The sequence below is a fragment of the Fusarium proliferatum genome (assembly GCF_900067095.1).
Source record: "Fusarium proliferatum ET1 genome assembly, contig: FPRO_scaffold006, whole genome shotgun sequence".
In the NCBI taxonomy this organism is placed as follows: Eukaryota; Fungi; Ascomycota; class Sordariomycetes; order Hypocreales; family Nectriaceae; genus Fusarium; species Fusarium proliferatum.
The window spans coordinates 1,071,375-1,086,007 of record NW_022194795.1 but is presented as its reverse complement, the minus strand read 5'-3'; the positions used below and the strand labels follow the sequence as shown (position 1 = coordinate 1,086,007).

General features: G+C 50.3%; 5 protein-coding genes across 5 annotated transcripts; 3 read left to right on the top strand and 2 right to left on the bottom strand.

The window, feature by feature from the left end:
- Nucleotides 1-95: 95 nt before the first annotated feature.
- On the bottom strand, nucleotides 96-3,319 carry FPRO_09436 (uncharacterized protein; the record flags this gene model as incomplete). The annotated part of the gene is made up of 2 exons (XM_031232829.1): nucleotides 96-995; nucleotides 1,049-3,319. The coding sequence occupies 2 exons, from the start codon at nucleotides 3,317-3,319 to the stop codon at nucleotides 96-98; spliced, it is 3,171 nt and encodes a 1,056-aa protein (XP_031082726.1).
- Nucleotides 3,320-4,304: 985 nt separating this feature from the next.
- Nucleotides 4,305-6,711, top strand: FPRO_09435 (uncharacterized protein; the record flags this gene model as incomplete). Its single annotated transcript, XM_031232827.1, has 5 exons — nucleotides 4,305-4,378; nucleotides 4,435-4,567; nucleotides 4,618-4,902; nucleotides 4,958-5,723; nucleotides 5,774-6,711. 5 exons carry the CDS (start codon nucleotides 4,305-4,307, stop codon nucleotides 6,709-6,711), a joined length of 2,196 nt encoding a protein of 731 aa, XP_031082725.1.
- A 706-nt stretch (nucleotides 6,712-7,417) lies between these two features.
- FPRO_09434 (uncharacterized protein) lies at nucleotides 7,418-8,215 on the top strand (the record flags this gene model as incomplete). The annotated part of the gene is made up of 2 exons (XM_031232826.1): nucleotides 7,418-7,949; nucleotides 8,007-8,215. The coding sequence occupies 2 exons, from the start codon at nucleotides 7,418-7,420 to the stop codon at nucleotides 8,213-8,215; spliced, it is 741 nt and encodes a 246-aa protein (XP_031082724.1).
- Nucleotides 8,216-8,833: 618 nt separating this feature from the next.
- On the bottom strand, nucleotides 8,834-9,917 carry FPRO_09433 (uncharacterized protein; the record flags this gene model as incomplete). Its single annotated transcript, XM_031232825.1, has 3 exons — nucleotides 8,834-9,371; nucleotides 9,420-9,821; nucleotides 9,886-9,917. The coding sequence occupies 3 exons, from the start codon at nucleotides 9,915-9,917 to the stop codon at nucleotides 8,834-8,836; spliced, it is 972 nt and encodes a 323-aa protein (XP_031082723.1).
- A 1,908-nt stretch (nucleotides 9,918-11,825) lies between these two features.
- Nucleotides 11,826-13,646, top strand: FPRO_09432 (putative GUT1-glycerol kinase; the record flags this gene model as incomplete). Its single annotated transcript, XM_031232824.1, has 1 exon — nucleotides 11,826-13,646. One exon carries the CDS (start codon nucleotides 11,826-11,828, stop codon nucleotides 13,644-13,646), a length of 1,821 nt encoding a protein of 606 aa, XP_031082722.1.
- Nucleotides 13,647-14,633: the final 987 nt, after the last annotated feature.

The window sequence follows — 14,633 nt, the reverse complement described above, 5'->3', positions numbered from 1 at the left end:
CTATAACGAAAGGAACGAGGAGCTATGAGGATATATCCAACTCTCAAACTCGGCAAGAATTGTTGGGTATAAGTAAGTGATACGATGATAAAGCCTTATCGCATGCCCTTGCGACGAAAGAAGACCAGATATGGTACGCGGTCGCGGCCAGACTTGAACACCTCCTCCTGGACATCATCGCGGTCTCCGCTGCCAATGCGAACTTTTGTCACGCGCGAATCGTTGCAGCAGAACCAAGCGTAAGGGTCATGAGACGTAGAGTCCCGCACATACGCCAAGTAATGTCCATTATCAGTACGACTGCCTGTATGAACAATAACAGCATAAGCTTCGTAGCGGAATGGCCCTGTGAATGCAGGGTCCATGGGATCAAATCCAGATGAAGACTCGCGAGAGCCAGGGGGAAGAAAGTAGCGTGTAAAGTCAGTGTCATTGAAATCCCACGTGATGGGTGCCGTTGATTTGCGTAAATCCGAGGAATCATGTTGGTAGTGGAAGCGCCGGAAGACGACGCAGAGCAAGGACGGAAAGCGGGCAAAGGAGAGACTCTGTTGAGCCCGAGTAGGATGGCGGCAATGATCGCAATGGAAGTCGTTAATGATGTTGCCTGATGTATACTGGTCGAGAACCTGCTCGAGAGTCATGCCACGCCCCATTCCCACTGTGACAGGGACAACATCAATAGGGTTGAACTGATACGTACGGGTGCGGCATTCGAAGCACTCGACAGTCGATAGCTCAAGACCGCGCCAGTAGCGGTCGACAATAGAACGATTGTATTCGAGGTGATTTTGCCAGTACTGGACGGCAGCCTTCACAAGAGACTGGTGCTTAGTATCGGGCTGGGCAGCAGTGCCTTTTCGATCTCGGCGTATGTTAGTCTCGTCGTGCAGGTGAGTGAGCACGAAAGACATGAACTCCTGGGCATCTTGCTGCTGGCTCCCGCCAAACTGCTCGATGCTTCGGCTTTGGGTACAAACGTGATGTGAGTAATTCTATAGTTCTGTTAGCTCGGCTCTTCTTGTCTGTGAGTTTGTGATTAGCTTACCATGAGCGTCTGGGCCATCATGACCTGAAATTTGCCTGAACTCATCCAGTGGAACAGGTTTGAGATAATACGAATCATGAGCTGTGGCTGCTCAATCTTCTCGTCATCTTTCATTGGCGCCTTGTACTTGCTGACCCATTCCGAGTTCGCCAGTTCTCTTCCAAACTCAGGTGAAGCGAGCAAGCTCTGCAGCGTGCTGTTGGCGTAGCACCAGTTGTTGGGATTGTTGAGCCCAGTGTAGAACTTGGCCGAATCACCTGTGGATTGCTGCTCCATGGCCTTCATAGTTGGTGCTCTTGAAGGACGAGGCGGCACGGCTGCGTTATTGTTGCCATAAAGCTCGTTCTCGTCCCTTCCTTCGGTAAGGCCGCTGTAGCTTCGTCGCGGTAAAGCAGGGGCTGGTCTTGTAGGTGGTGAGGGCAAGTCTGTGTAGAGGTCGACCTTGTGAGATAGCCCATAAACGGGGCGATTCCGGGGCTTCTCTTCCGGAGAAGTCATAGACTCTTGTTCCAAAGACACTGGTGGGAATCTCCGAAGGAAGTCTTCCGTAGTACGAGTGAAGTTGGGTGATGATGCTGTCTGCATATCATCGTCGTTTTTGAGTGTCTCTTGCCACACCTTGACTTCGTCAGGCTTGAGAGGCTTGGCGATATATTTTGACCTCCGTCGCTCGATAGCTGATAAACGGCTTCGATTGCGCTCCAAGTGCACTGTTCTATTCGTTGTTGAAGTAGTCGAGCCCAGGGATGCCGGCCCCATCAAGTCAACCCAAGCATCGAGACCTCCCTTGAGAATCTTGGGTGTGTTTTTGAGCTCCTTCATAAAATTCAAGTGAACTAAAGCTCGATGGAGTGATATAATTACCAAGTCGTCAGAGTTCCGTGGGTGTTCGGGGATTTCTTCAGAGTCTTGATCATAGAAGACCACTAGATCATAGGCATGGCGTTGTTCGAAAAGCGATTGTTCCTGGTTAGGGGAGAGAATCAAGCTCTCAGAAATCTCATCCGCAGAGAGGTTATCCCTGAGCAGGATGCTAGGCTCAATACAAATTGTTGACGACGACATAATATGGCCTTCGTTAAAGTCGTCCCTCATGCGAATGTCTATTATCAAAATACTCCCCTTAGCTTTCATAGCTTGGTATAGTTCCTCCGGGGAAATGGCATCGCCTTCTGGAACCCTTACAGAGCCATTGAGATTGCTCGGGGGGACCGGAGGAATGGAGTTGTTCGAATAACTTTGCGTAGGAACAAAATAGTCTGTTTGTGACTGTGATGAGCCCGTGGGAGTTCCGGGTATCGAAACGGCGGACGCTGTGCGGTACATGCTACGAGGTGTGCTTGAAGGCGGTCTTGTTACTTCTCCTGAGATGCTCCCACGAGCAGGGCTGTAGATAGCATCTGGCATCTTGGGTAGAGTAGGCACACTGGTGTCAATACCAACCTTGGGCGGCCGGGGTGGGGGCATCTCTCTAGGACCCATCGGCTTTGGGAGCGTTATCTGATGTGTCTTGATGCGTGGATCTTGACCTGGTGAAGGTTGCGGGCCTCTCAGGTTGGCAAACCTGGCAGCGAGATCTTGGACGCCATTAATGGATGCTCTTTGAGCCCCGGGCTTGATGGCGTTCCCGTGGAGAGATTGAGGTTTCGGTTGAATTGCTGGTTTTGCTCGAGCAGGAGAACCATTCATGTCATGCCCATCAGATCGATGCCTTGAGGGTGACATGGGCCCTTCGACGGTCGATTTTGATGGTGTATGTGGCCGACTTCCTCCTTGTGACGAGCTCGGTCGAACAGCCCGTGGTTGCACACCAGATCGCTTGTTATCCGCAATAATGTCGGCCTTGATCTTGGCATACACATGGTCCTGCTGGCTGATCTTGGCGAGTAGATTGTTATGAGCCTTTACAAAATCGCCGTGACTCGTTTTGAGATCATGATATTCGGGATGGTTGGTGATGAATTGTACGGCGATTATGGATGCCCGTATATATTCGTTCAGAGCGATGGACGGTCTGCGAAACTCCCGAGCGATCTCGGCTTGCTTAAACGATGCCTCGGCCGATTCCAGAAGTTTTCGAGCAGACACGTTCCGGTCGAGGTTCCGCGCAGCAAGAACATCGTCAATGTGAGGAATTGGAGGCTTCGAAGGAGATTCGCCTCCTCGACTGCCGCCTGGTATCGGGCCATGGTTGAATGCGCCGGGGCTGCCCAAGGAGTGTGAGCCTGCGGTGGCCACACTGCTTGCGCGCGAATGCCCTAGGGAGGCCATGATGCCTTGCTCGGTGCTCCAAAGTCGTTAAACAGAAAGGTCTCGGTCGGTAGATTCTATTTTGAGAGTCGAAGGTAAATTATAGTGTTCAGGTTGCGAAAATAGGGTTTGGCGGCGAAAGGTTGCAATGAATTATCTGTGACAACAACGACAGAGCCGAAGAGTGGCGGAGTATTGAAATATAAGGGTCAACAGCACCTCGACCGAGTACAGATGGCATCAATATGCAGCATCTTAAAGGATCGCGCGAGGAAACATCACAAACAAAGGCTCCTCCCGAACAAGAACCATGGGACGCCGAACGAGAGGGGTTGTACTGTCGGGAGAATGAACTTGGTATAAAGGATGGTTGTTCATGGGTGACTTGACTGCCATGAGGTGAGGTGTTAGTACCTAGTCGCGGGGAATAGTGTAGGTACATATAAGAGCATCTGGAGTACTTGATAGGACGCCTGATCAACCGCAAGAAGTAAGTACTATTTGACGCTCTTTCGTACCGAAGCTCAGGGACCTGAGCCACGTGCGCCACAGAATACGTCGTCATTCTCCCACAGAACAAGAGCTTAGCTTGACCGCGTAGTTCCAGCGCTGACGACAGTCCAGGCGTTCTACAGTGGGGTTTTAGGCTGCCTCGAAGTGCACTGCTGTGGAATCAATGCTCCTCTCAGCCAATCACAGCTCTCACAACCTTACTTAATGAGGCGGGCACCTTTCTGCGTCAGATCCTCAATCGCCGTGCCCAGACAGAGGCTGGGGTTAACGAGAGCCTAGCCCAGAGCATAGGAGCTTCGCAGGCACACACTGAACCTCCATCAGCCATTACCATCAACATCAACATCAACAGCAGCAACTGCTTCATCGAGCATCTTGATCTTGTGCGTCGCTATTTCAGACACCTCGATAACGATACCTCTTGTTCAGATTCACTTGGTCAACTGAGCGCAGTACCCCTCCTCTTTGCTGATCGCTGTAGCCAAAAGCCAAGATGATGAGTTGGTGGTCGTCCTCCGCCAATACGGCCCTGGACGAACAGATCGAGAAGGCCACAAGCAGTAGCCTGTATGTCGCCAGACAGCCAGTTACGCCCTGGTAACCCCAGCTAACCATGGTTTTAGAGAAGATATTGCCCTTAACCTCGAAATTTCCGATGTCATCAGATCCAAGACGGTTGCGCCGAAAGAGGCAATGCGCTCCCTCAAGAAGCGCATCGGCAACAAGAACCCCAATACACAGTTGAGCGCTTTAAACGTATGAATCCCATCGATTTAAGAACAATTACCAAAGCTGACTCCTTTCAGCTTACCGATACTTGCGTTAAAAATGGCGGTTCACATTTCCTTGCTGAAGTCGCATCGCGAGAGTTTATGGATAACCTTGTTTCGCTACTTCAGGCTGTAGGAGGCGGTGCTGTCAATGCTGACGTGAAATCCAAAATCCTTGAGCTTATACAATCTTGGGCGGGTGCTACTGAAGGTCGTTACGAGCTTTCGTACATCGGTGAGGTTTATCGGACCCTACAACGCGATGGATACCAGTTCCCTCCCAAGATATCCGTGGCCAGCAGCATGATTGACAGTAGCGCTGTGAGTACTACTCTTGTCATAGTCACGCAATGGGTAAAACTAACGATGTTATCAGCCTCCGGAATGGACCGACTCCGACGTATGCATGAGATGTCGAACACCATTTACCTTTACCAACCGAAAGCATCATTGCCGAAACTGCGGCAACTGTTTTGACCAGCAGTGCTCGGCCAAAGTTGTCGCTCTCCCGCACCTGGGGATCATGACGCCCGTGCGAGTCGATGATGGCTGTTATGCGAAACTTACCAACAAGGGACATAAGATTCCCAACCCATCGCTCGATCGATCGCCGACATATCCCCATAAGACACGAAGCACATCAGCCATGCAGCCTCGGAACGCTCGAGTTGACGATGGGTTTGACGAAGATCTGAAGAAGGCATTGGCAATGAGCCTGGAGGAGGTTAAGACCCATTCTCACGGCTATACTGGACCGGCTCAGACTTCTTATGCAACCAACGGTGACGCTTCGTCGGCCAAACAAGCAGAGGAGGACGATGCTGACCTCAAGGCCGCCATCGCTGCCTCTCTGGCTGATATGGAAGAGCAGAAGAAGAGACACGCCGCGGCACTCAAGGAACAGACGTCCAGCTCTATGGACGCTTCTGCTACCACCAACTTTGTTCTTCCCAAGAACGATTATGAATTGACTCCTGTGGAGGCAGAGAACATCAACCTGTTCTCAACACTGGTGGACCGGCTTCAGACTCAGCCGCCAGGAACCATTCTACGAGAGCCACAGATCCAGGAACTCTATGATAGCATTGGTACATTACGGCCCAAGCTGGCAAGAACTTACGGAGAGACTATGAGCAAGCATGGTGAGTATACCTACTCTGCTGAAGCAATTGAGATGCTAACCCAATCTCAGATACACTTCTTGATCTTCATGCGAAACTCTCCACAGTTGTTCGATATTACGATCGTATGCTAGAGGATCGACTTTCCAAAGCCTACAGCCAACAGAACCTTGGGGGATATAACTTGCCGCCGCCACGCCAGGCTGCTGGGCCGTATCCTTCCATTCCTTCCCAGATGCCCAGCAACCCGACTGGTGCAGAGAGCTTTTATACAGGTCAACAACGAGCCAGTTACCAGGCGCCTCAACACCAGCACTACCAACAGCCACCACCGCATGCAACACCTCAGCCTCAATATCCTTCTTATGGATCCGCGCCGGAAGCACAGCCCGGCCAATATCCTCCTCATCATCAGGTGCAACGGGCCGATAGTTGGCAAAACAGGGCGCCCTCGGCACCTCAAGATCCGTACCAGCAGCAGCAACAACCGCCGCAACAACCTAACGATCCCAACCTGCAAACACAAAACTCACAACAGCCCCAGGTTCCAACTGCCAGTGACCCCAATTCTTCATACTATCTTACACCCCATCAGCCTCAGCAGACCCCTCTGGGACCATCTGCACCTGATACTAATCAGTCACCATACCCCAACTTGCAGCAGCCTTCCCAATATCCTGGAGGATCGGTATCTGCTCCCTCACAGCCAACTCCTGGCCAAACACCCGCCCAGGTTGCGCAACCAGTCCAGCCTGTGCAGTCTCCTCATATGCAACATGCCCAGCCGCCTCAACCGTCTCAGCCTCAACCGCCCCAACCAACCCAGCAAGCACCTCCCCCACAGCAGCAAGCGTACTGGCAGCCATCTATGCCCCAGTCACACCAACAACCACCTGTCGCACCGCAGAACTGGGCATATGGTGGTTACACACAAGATTCATTCCCTTCAGTACCACAACAGGAGCCTGTCAAGCAACCCGTTAAGGAGGAGGCTCTCATTGAGTTTTAGATATGGAGATGGTCGGCATCGTTGATCTTGCCTATGTGTTATATCTGGTGTTTGACTACTATAATGAGTCAAACTGGCGTTTGCCGGGTTGTCAGTTTTAGAAGACCAGAATGGATGTACTCTTGGGCGCGCGAACGGGCATAGTCATATGTGCTGGTAGTTAAGATACTGAAACTGTGATACCTATACCTGCTTTGGCGCAACATGCACATAGACTCGTGAAATAGAATCTGTGGTGAGGGAGAATGGGGCCCTTGAGATGGTTTCATTGTTTGTGTAGACGTGACTAAAGCGATTATGTCCACAGTCGTCTTTTGACTACTCTTTTTCTTGATGAATCAGAAGTTTGCTGGAATCATCTGCTATTGTAGTCAACAAGCCGAGTCGGAGTATACAAATAAGGCAATCGAGGCGAGCCAGTATCAAGCATTCCGTGGCGGCGGTGTAAGCTACTGCAGGTTCAACGCCCTGACGAAGCCGGACCCGGGTCTTTGGCGGGGCTGCCTGGCGGCATTGAGTCATTGCTTCTTACAAACATGTTTTTATTTCCTCGTCTTGTTTTCGTACGAATAATTGTTCTGGCTCTTAAATAGAACCATCTTCTCCTTCAGTTCTATATTAGACATTATCGTTATCACTATCCCATCCTAGATATATCATACATCACTTACTCAAAATCTCGCTCAATCTTCACATCAGCATCATAATGGCTCCAACTATCCACCTCGTTCGCCACGCTCAAGGCTTCCACAACCTCTCGATCGAGAATGAGCAGATGCAAGACCCAGATTTGACTCCCCTTGGCGAGGAGCAATGCGCTGCACTCCGCAAGGAGTTCCCTCACCATGACAAGCTTACAAAGCTTTTTGCCTCACCTATGCGCCGTACCGTGTATACCTGCCTCCACGCCTTTGGAACTGATGAGCTCAAGCCCATCGTCGCATTTCCAGTGTTTCAGGAGGTCTCCGCCAATCCCTGCGATACTGGTTCGCCTGTAGCCAAGGCCCAGGCTGAGTTTGAGGGAATCGCCGACTACTCCAATGTAGAGGAGTCGTGGACTGATAAAGGTCCTGACAGTGAGTATGAGCCTACGCTAGAGAAGCTGACGGCACGTGGCCTCAAGGCCAGAAAAATGTTGAGAGATCGTGTTAGTGGCGACGAGCACATTGTTGTCGTCTCCCACGGAGGATTCTTGCATTTCTTGACAGATGACTGGTACGGTGTGCCTGAAGGAAGAGGTGAGCAGTAGCCCCTGAGAATCCATGGTTTATTCGCTCTCTGACCAGCACCTCAAGCTACCGGTTGGTCAAACTGTGAATATCGGTCATATCAGTTTGTCGACCCTTCCGGCAAAGACGATGATGCTGCACTCCTCGAGACTGAAGAGAGCTGGCTGCGACGCCAAGGAAACACAAAGCCTCCTACTCTGACAGAGCTTAGACAGGTCAAATCTGCTGCGCAGAAACAAATGGCCCCTTACCTGAATCTCATCATGCCAAACTAGATGTTCGAAGGCTCTGTCACGACTGGCTGGCATAGCGCATGAAGGGATTTCCTTTCATAACGCATCGCCCATCGTCAGCTAGGCTGAAACCCAACCAAGTATAGGTAACCTTGTTTCGCGGAAGACGAATTTTTGGTTTCTGCATGTCTAAAAATGCTAGTAGAGAGTTCCTGGCTGCGTTAGGGTATATTGAATGTTTTCGGTGTCTATACTCTTTCATAGAGGATCGCTGTGGCAATCTTACATATACGAATAGATAAGACTTTAGAACAATAATTAAATTTAGTTTCATGGTGAATCATTCGTTTTATAGCAACGGGACGTGACGTTGTCTACATTCCACAAAATCGAGAACTATCTCCGTCAAAGCAAACTCCATTATATCCCACTCTATTTCCCATATGAACTCCCTGGTTCGTCCAGATCATGCCTCCCAAGCACATCCATAGCCCCCTGAATCTCCTTCCATGTTGCGGGACGGATCTCCAGCACTGATATGCCCCAACCGATCTCTGACCTTGGGTCCGATCGCAACTTACACCGACAAAAACACTTCATACGTGATGCTTGCGCCTTCAGTAACTCCTGAGCCGCGCAGTCTAGTGGACTCCCGACCTCCTAAGCCAGAAGTGCCCCGTTTATATGAGGCGGGCTATTTTTGAGTAGGCTCTGAAATCGAAAATACTGTTTCTTGTAGAAGTTCTCGCGACTTGAATAGATGACTCGAGCGAAGAGCTCAAAGGTAATGTCAGGTTGGTTTCGGAACATTTGAGTCTTCGCATCTACAAGCTCTTGGAGATCGAAGAACGTTTTGAAGGGTTTCAGCAAAACTTTTCCTGTAAATATTGCTGAGCTCTGGCTATTTGTGGGTGCTGATGATCGAGATTGCGAAAAGATGGATGTTTCCCGTCTAGCAGTCGGTGATTCATGTTCGGGGGCTTTGCTCCCGTTCACAGTTGTGAAACCGACTGTCGATCCAGGTTTTGTCTCATTGCGGGTGTGTTCTTGGACATTACTCCAGTCTATACCTTCATCTAAAGGTGCATATCTGATGTTGCCCTCTGGTATATCGGCTGTTGGACGCGGTGAAGAGTGTTGTAATAGCGGGTCATACTCATCCGCTGACCTCGAGTTACCGCTCCATGTACGTAGAACGCTCGATGGCGGTTGTTGAGGCTCTTCCTAGGTTTCTTCCTCCAGAAACTCCGCCAAGGCGTCCTGGTCCGATTGTTTTAGAGCAAATTCATCACTGTCGACTAAAAGCGGTGACGTTCCTGACTTGTCGATAGAATTGGGTCCAGTGAGGCTCTCAAAGACTTGATCGAACTCTGGATCATCGTAAGGGTCGTCATAAGGGTCTTGGGATTCTCGCGGAGAGGGGTCCAACGAGGTGTATGAAGAAGCGATTGTGTCGCCGTTGGTCGATTGAGGATTCTCAACAAGGGTAGAACTAGACCCTGGGGTTTGGGCAACGTCACTGCAGGTGAGCTGCTGAGATGATTTGTCGATGGAAATGCGTTGACGTTTGATGTTACCCACGTTAGAGCCCTGGGTCTGGGATATGTGACGTTTCAATGACTGGTCGAGCTGGTCCGGAGGATTGGGCCTGATCGACATATGTAAGAACTAGGAATGAAATCATAAAGCCAGGACGATCGCATTTAACTCACATCGATATTTGACGATTGTCGTTTGGTTGCATATTGACTGGAGTCAGTCCCGCCTTTGGAAAAAAGCGTGTAACGTCATTGGGTTCATGAGCCATAGCGTTGTGTCATAGCCATGTCCAGGAGTGGATTTGCTGAAATGTGGATGCTCTCAGAGGTCAGCGGCTCTAAGAGTGACGTGAATAAGTGACGTTTATTCCCACGCTGAAATAAGGGTCTAGAGCCGCTGAAATTTCCAGAATCTCGATGCACTTGCGATCTTCCAATACGTGCATCGACGAAGTTTTGATCATGATCAGCCACTTCCCTTGCGGCTCAGAGCACGCACTTGCCTCATCTGTGACGTGTAACGCCACTGTTTTCAAAACCGGTTTAATCCCACGGGCGATTATGTCCGGAGGAAGGAGTGAAGGAGGAGAAGAATGGAAGCAGCAAATTGCGGAACCCTTCGAAAGGCCAGTAAAAATTGGAAAGCAAGGGCAGTGAAGAAAATGCAGTCGCTCATGACATGTTGCATGCATTTTTGAGACCCAAATGTGTCTCGACTCCTTAGAGCAATCCCGGGCCTGTCGCTTATCCATTCTAGGAAAGACTGCAGCCTTTTCTGCACAGCACATTGGCCCAAAATTCGTAACCAGGATTAAATCTCTGGTAACGATGTGCCGTCAGGAACAACGCCAGCTCATGAATTGGCTTTTCCGACTTCAGATAGATAAAACGTCCCCCAATATTGAAGAATTTGGGTAGCCATAACTAAAAAAGAAACCATTGGGGGTGGGAGCAGTACCAATTGGGGGCGGGTACAGAAAGTCCACCAACCAGGGGGGGAGTCAACTGAACGTCACTGAATCGAGCCTCCAGCAGACGTCCACCAACGCCCACCCTCCAAGAGTCTGGACTTCTGCGGGCCCCACTCCTTAAAAAAGGTTTCCGGGTCATTAATGAGGGAAAGAAACTCTGGCGGGTTACTGCTTTGGTTAAATTGGATGCAGTTTGTGCTATTTTAGAACTTAGAAAATAAAAAATAGCTCTTCAGATAGCTCCAAGCGTGCTCTATGTCTTCGTAAGCTTAATTTCAGTCTGCCCTCATGATCCAAGTTTCAATTTCCCTAAGGTGGGCTTCAAGGCGTGGTCAGTAATTCCTTCAGTGTCCCGCTGGACGTGCCCCGAAGCTGGGGCTCCGCCTGACCTGCAAAGTGGGGTTGGGGTATGGCAAGCAATGTCCCACTTTATGATGGCAGTAGTAGCCGGCCGAAAATCAAACCTGCTTTTGAACTCGTCTCTGGCGATCGATCTCCCCGGCAGTCTCAGTCAACTTACAGCGAGGCACAACATACACAACATCCCAGCATCCCCAACCAAATCACCCCGCTCTCCTTCCCTATCCGGACCTGGGCGTGGGTGTTAGTTTAGCATTGGCAACTCGTCAGCATTCCACATGTGCCTGTCAGCTGGGCCTGCCCTACCTTCCCCTACAGACCCTTACCAAACTTTGACTCCAGACGCCATCCCCCGTCCCCGTGCCTTCCTAACTTACAATGGAATCCCGAGCCCTCCTCCGGCCTTCCCTCCGCTCTTTTCCCCCACCTTCCCCTTGTTCCCCCTCGATCCTCAAACATTTATCAAGGCCGACTTCCTCCCAGCAATGTCCATTCTTCCCATCTCCTATTCTTCGTTCTCCATCACTTATCAAGCATCTTCTCTACCGATCCAAATTTATATCAAGAACCACTTCACCTCCTCCTCCTCCTTCTATCTATCTATATCACAACAATCTATCTCCTTGGCAACGACTCCTTCCACCTGCTATCAGCCATAAACGCTCACATACTACGCCACATCCTTTGCAGAGACAACTTTGTACTTGCTAGGGACGGCCCCCTTGCCACGATATCACAAACCTCAGATTCATAAACTCCTTCTCAACCACATCGTGTGCAAGGATGCAACAATTCACAACAGCGGACACACCTCGCTTGGTGCAGGACAACTTCGACGATATAAACCCCAAGGACTTCATCAAGCAAGAACCCAAGTCTAAGCGCCCACGAACTGCTGATATCCTCCTTGAGGAGCAATTACCACAGGGTCTTCTTAAGGCCGCCGAGGCTGCAGACCTTACCGGAGACTTCTTCTCCGTCAAACCCGAGTCAGACCATGAGCAACTCCCTGAAGGTATCGAGGAGACAGCAGAGGAGAAGCAAAAACACTGGTTCGTCGGCAGTGTCGACCAGGGCACCACATCAACTCGCTTCCTCATTTTCAACGGTCATGGAGAGCCCATTGTGAGTCACCAGATTGAGTTTGAAAACCACTATCCCAACTCTGGGTGGCACGAGCATGACCCCATGACACTCCTCGAGTCTGTAGAGACATGCATCGAGAAAGCAACAGAGAAGTTCTGCGAAAAGGGTCACCATATCGAGGATATCCGCTCCATCGGTATCACAAACCAACGTGAGACTACTATCCTCTGGGACAACATTACTGGCGAGCCCCTTTACAACGCCGTTGTCTGGCCGGATACTCGCACTTCTTCTCTCGTCCGTGAGCTCAAGAACAAGCCTGGTGCTGAGAAGCTACAGGACACTTGTGGTCTCCCACTGTCTACCTACCCTTCAAGTGTCAAGCTGCTCTGGGTCCTTCAAAACGTTGAGTCAGTCCGAAAGGCTTACGATGAGGGCCGCCTATCGTTTGGCACTGTTGACTCTTGGCTTATCTACAAGCTAAACGGTGGACAAGATCGTGAGGGCGGACCCATCTTTGTCACAGATGCCACCAACGCCAGCCGCACCATGTTCATGAACCTCAAGACCCTCCAGTACGATGACGAGCTCCTCAAGTTCTTCGAGGTCGACCGCACCAAGCTCAACCTGCCCAAGATTGTGCCTTCCTCCGACCCCACTGCCTACGGATGTCTCGCCCGTGGGCCTCTCAAGGGTATCCCCATCGCTGGCTGCTTGGGAGACCAGTCTGCAGCACTTGTCGGTCAATGTGGATTCAAGCCAGGCCAGGCCAAAAACACCTATGGTACCGGCTGCTTCCTTCTCTACAACGTTGGCAACAAGCCTGTCATCTCCAAGACCGGACTGCTTGCTACTGTTGCATATGATTTCGGAAAGGGTCGCAAGCCTGTCTACGCTCTGGAGGGCAGCATCGCTGTTGCTGGCTCCGGTGTCAAGTTCCTCCAGAACAACCTCGGCATCATCAACTCCTCCTCAGAGGTGGATACTGTCGCCAAAAGCGTCCCTGACAACGGCGGTGTTACATTCGTGACAGCTTTTAGTGGTCTCTTCGCCCCCTACTGGATTGATGACGCCAAGGGTACTCTCTTCGGCGTCACCCAACACACTAACAAGGGCCACATTGTGCGAGCTACTCTTGAGGCTACTTGCCATCAAACAGCCGCCATTCTCGATGCTATGGCATCTGACTCTGGCCATGCCCTCGACATCCTGGCCGTTGATGGCGGCCTCTCCAACTCGGACCTCTGCATGCAGACTCAGGCCGACCTTAGTGGTGTGCCTGTCGACCGCCCCGCTATGCGTGAGACTACTGCACTCGGCGCCGCCATTGCTGCGGGTCTCGCCACTGGTGTATGGGACGAACTAGAGGAATTGCACGAAGTCAACCGCAAGGGCCGCAAGATCTTTTACCCCGAGACTGACAAGAAGACTGTCCGCCGATCACGAAAGAGGTGGGAGCGAGCCGTCGAGATGAGCCGAGGCTGGCTCCAGGAGGATGAGGACGAGGATGACGAATAAAATAATGCGAGGGCGAAGGACCATGAAAGTCTACATACTTTTGTATAATGATATGATTTTGGGGGCGTTGACTTGGCATAGCGCGTCTTGAGCCTTGAGCATGGGAGCTCGGCGTTTGACCTTTTGAATTTCAGTATAGTATAAAAGCCTACATCTATTGCATAATACCATCAACATTTGAAATCAATCATTTTTCAAAGTCACAATGTGTGGTGAGAGTGATGCTCTTGTGCCTTTTGAATTAACATGTAAATTTAATTCAAGCCATCAAGACGGTGTCCAGGTTTGCAACCTCTTTGAAGCAATTCAATATACACAATTTTAATTCTACAGTTCATGAGAAGATCTTTGAACAATTTTGTGATTGGAATAAATACAGACCATGTACATAGTTATGGTAAATGATTATATTGTTATGTAGGTATGTTATGAGTAATATCTTGGAACATGCTGATAGAGTCACAATTGTTGTTGAGTATAATAAAGGAGTTGAGATTCATTGTGGAGTGGAAGTGAACTGTTACTATTACCTAGGTAGGTAGGTACCAGGCCGAGTCATTGAAGACCAAGACACACCGAAATTCAGGAAATAAACAAAGGTGGGAGATGCAAGTTGCCAGAAACAAAGCCGAATTAACTGCCTTACTTGGGTAGATGGAAGTGTCGTCGAAAATCGTGAACCTCGGAATGCCTTGATGGGTTAGTTAGATTCGTAAGGTGTCGCCTCACCCTGTCTATTTCCTGGGCTGGGCCGTTCTGTAATGCAATTCTGATAAAGTCCCCCCACCAACATCCAAAAGGAATAGTAGGCATGGCAAGCTTCTGCGGCAGATTCTAGCCCTGCTCTTAATTTAGATCTGTCTAGGATTGTAAAAGATCACGCGGGACGAAAGAAAAAAAGGGAAAAGTGGGTTATGTGATTCCGGATATCTAGGAGGGGCCGGGAACTCAATGCACGTCCCTTGCTAGAGGACGTGTTCGGATCCG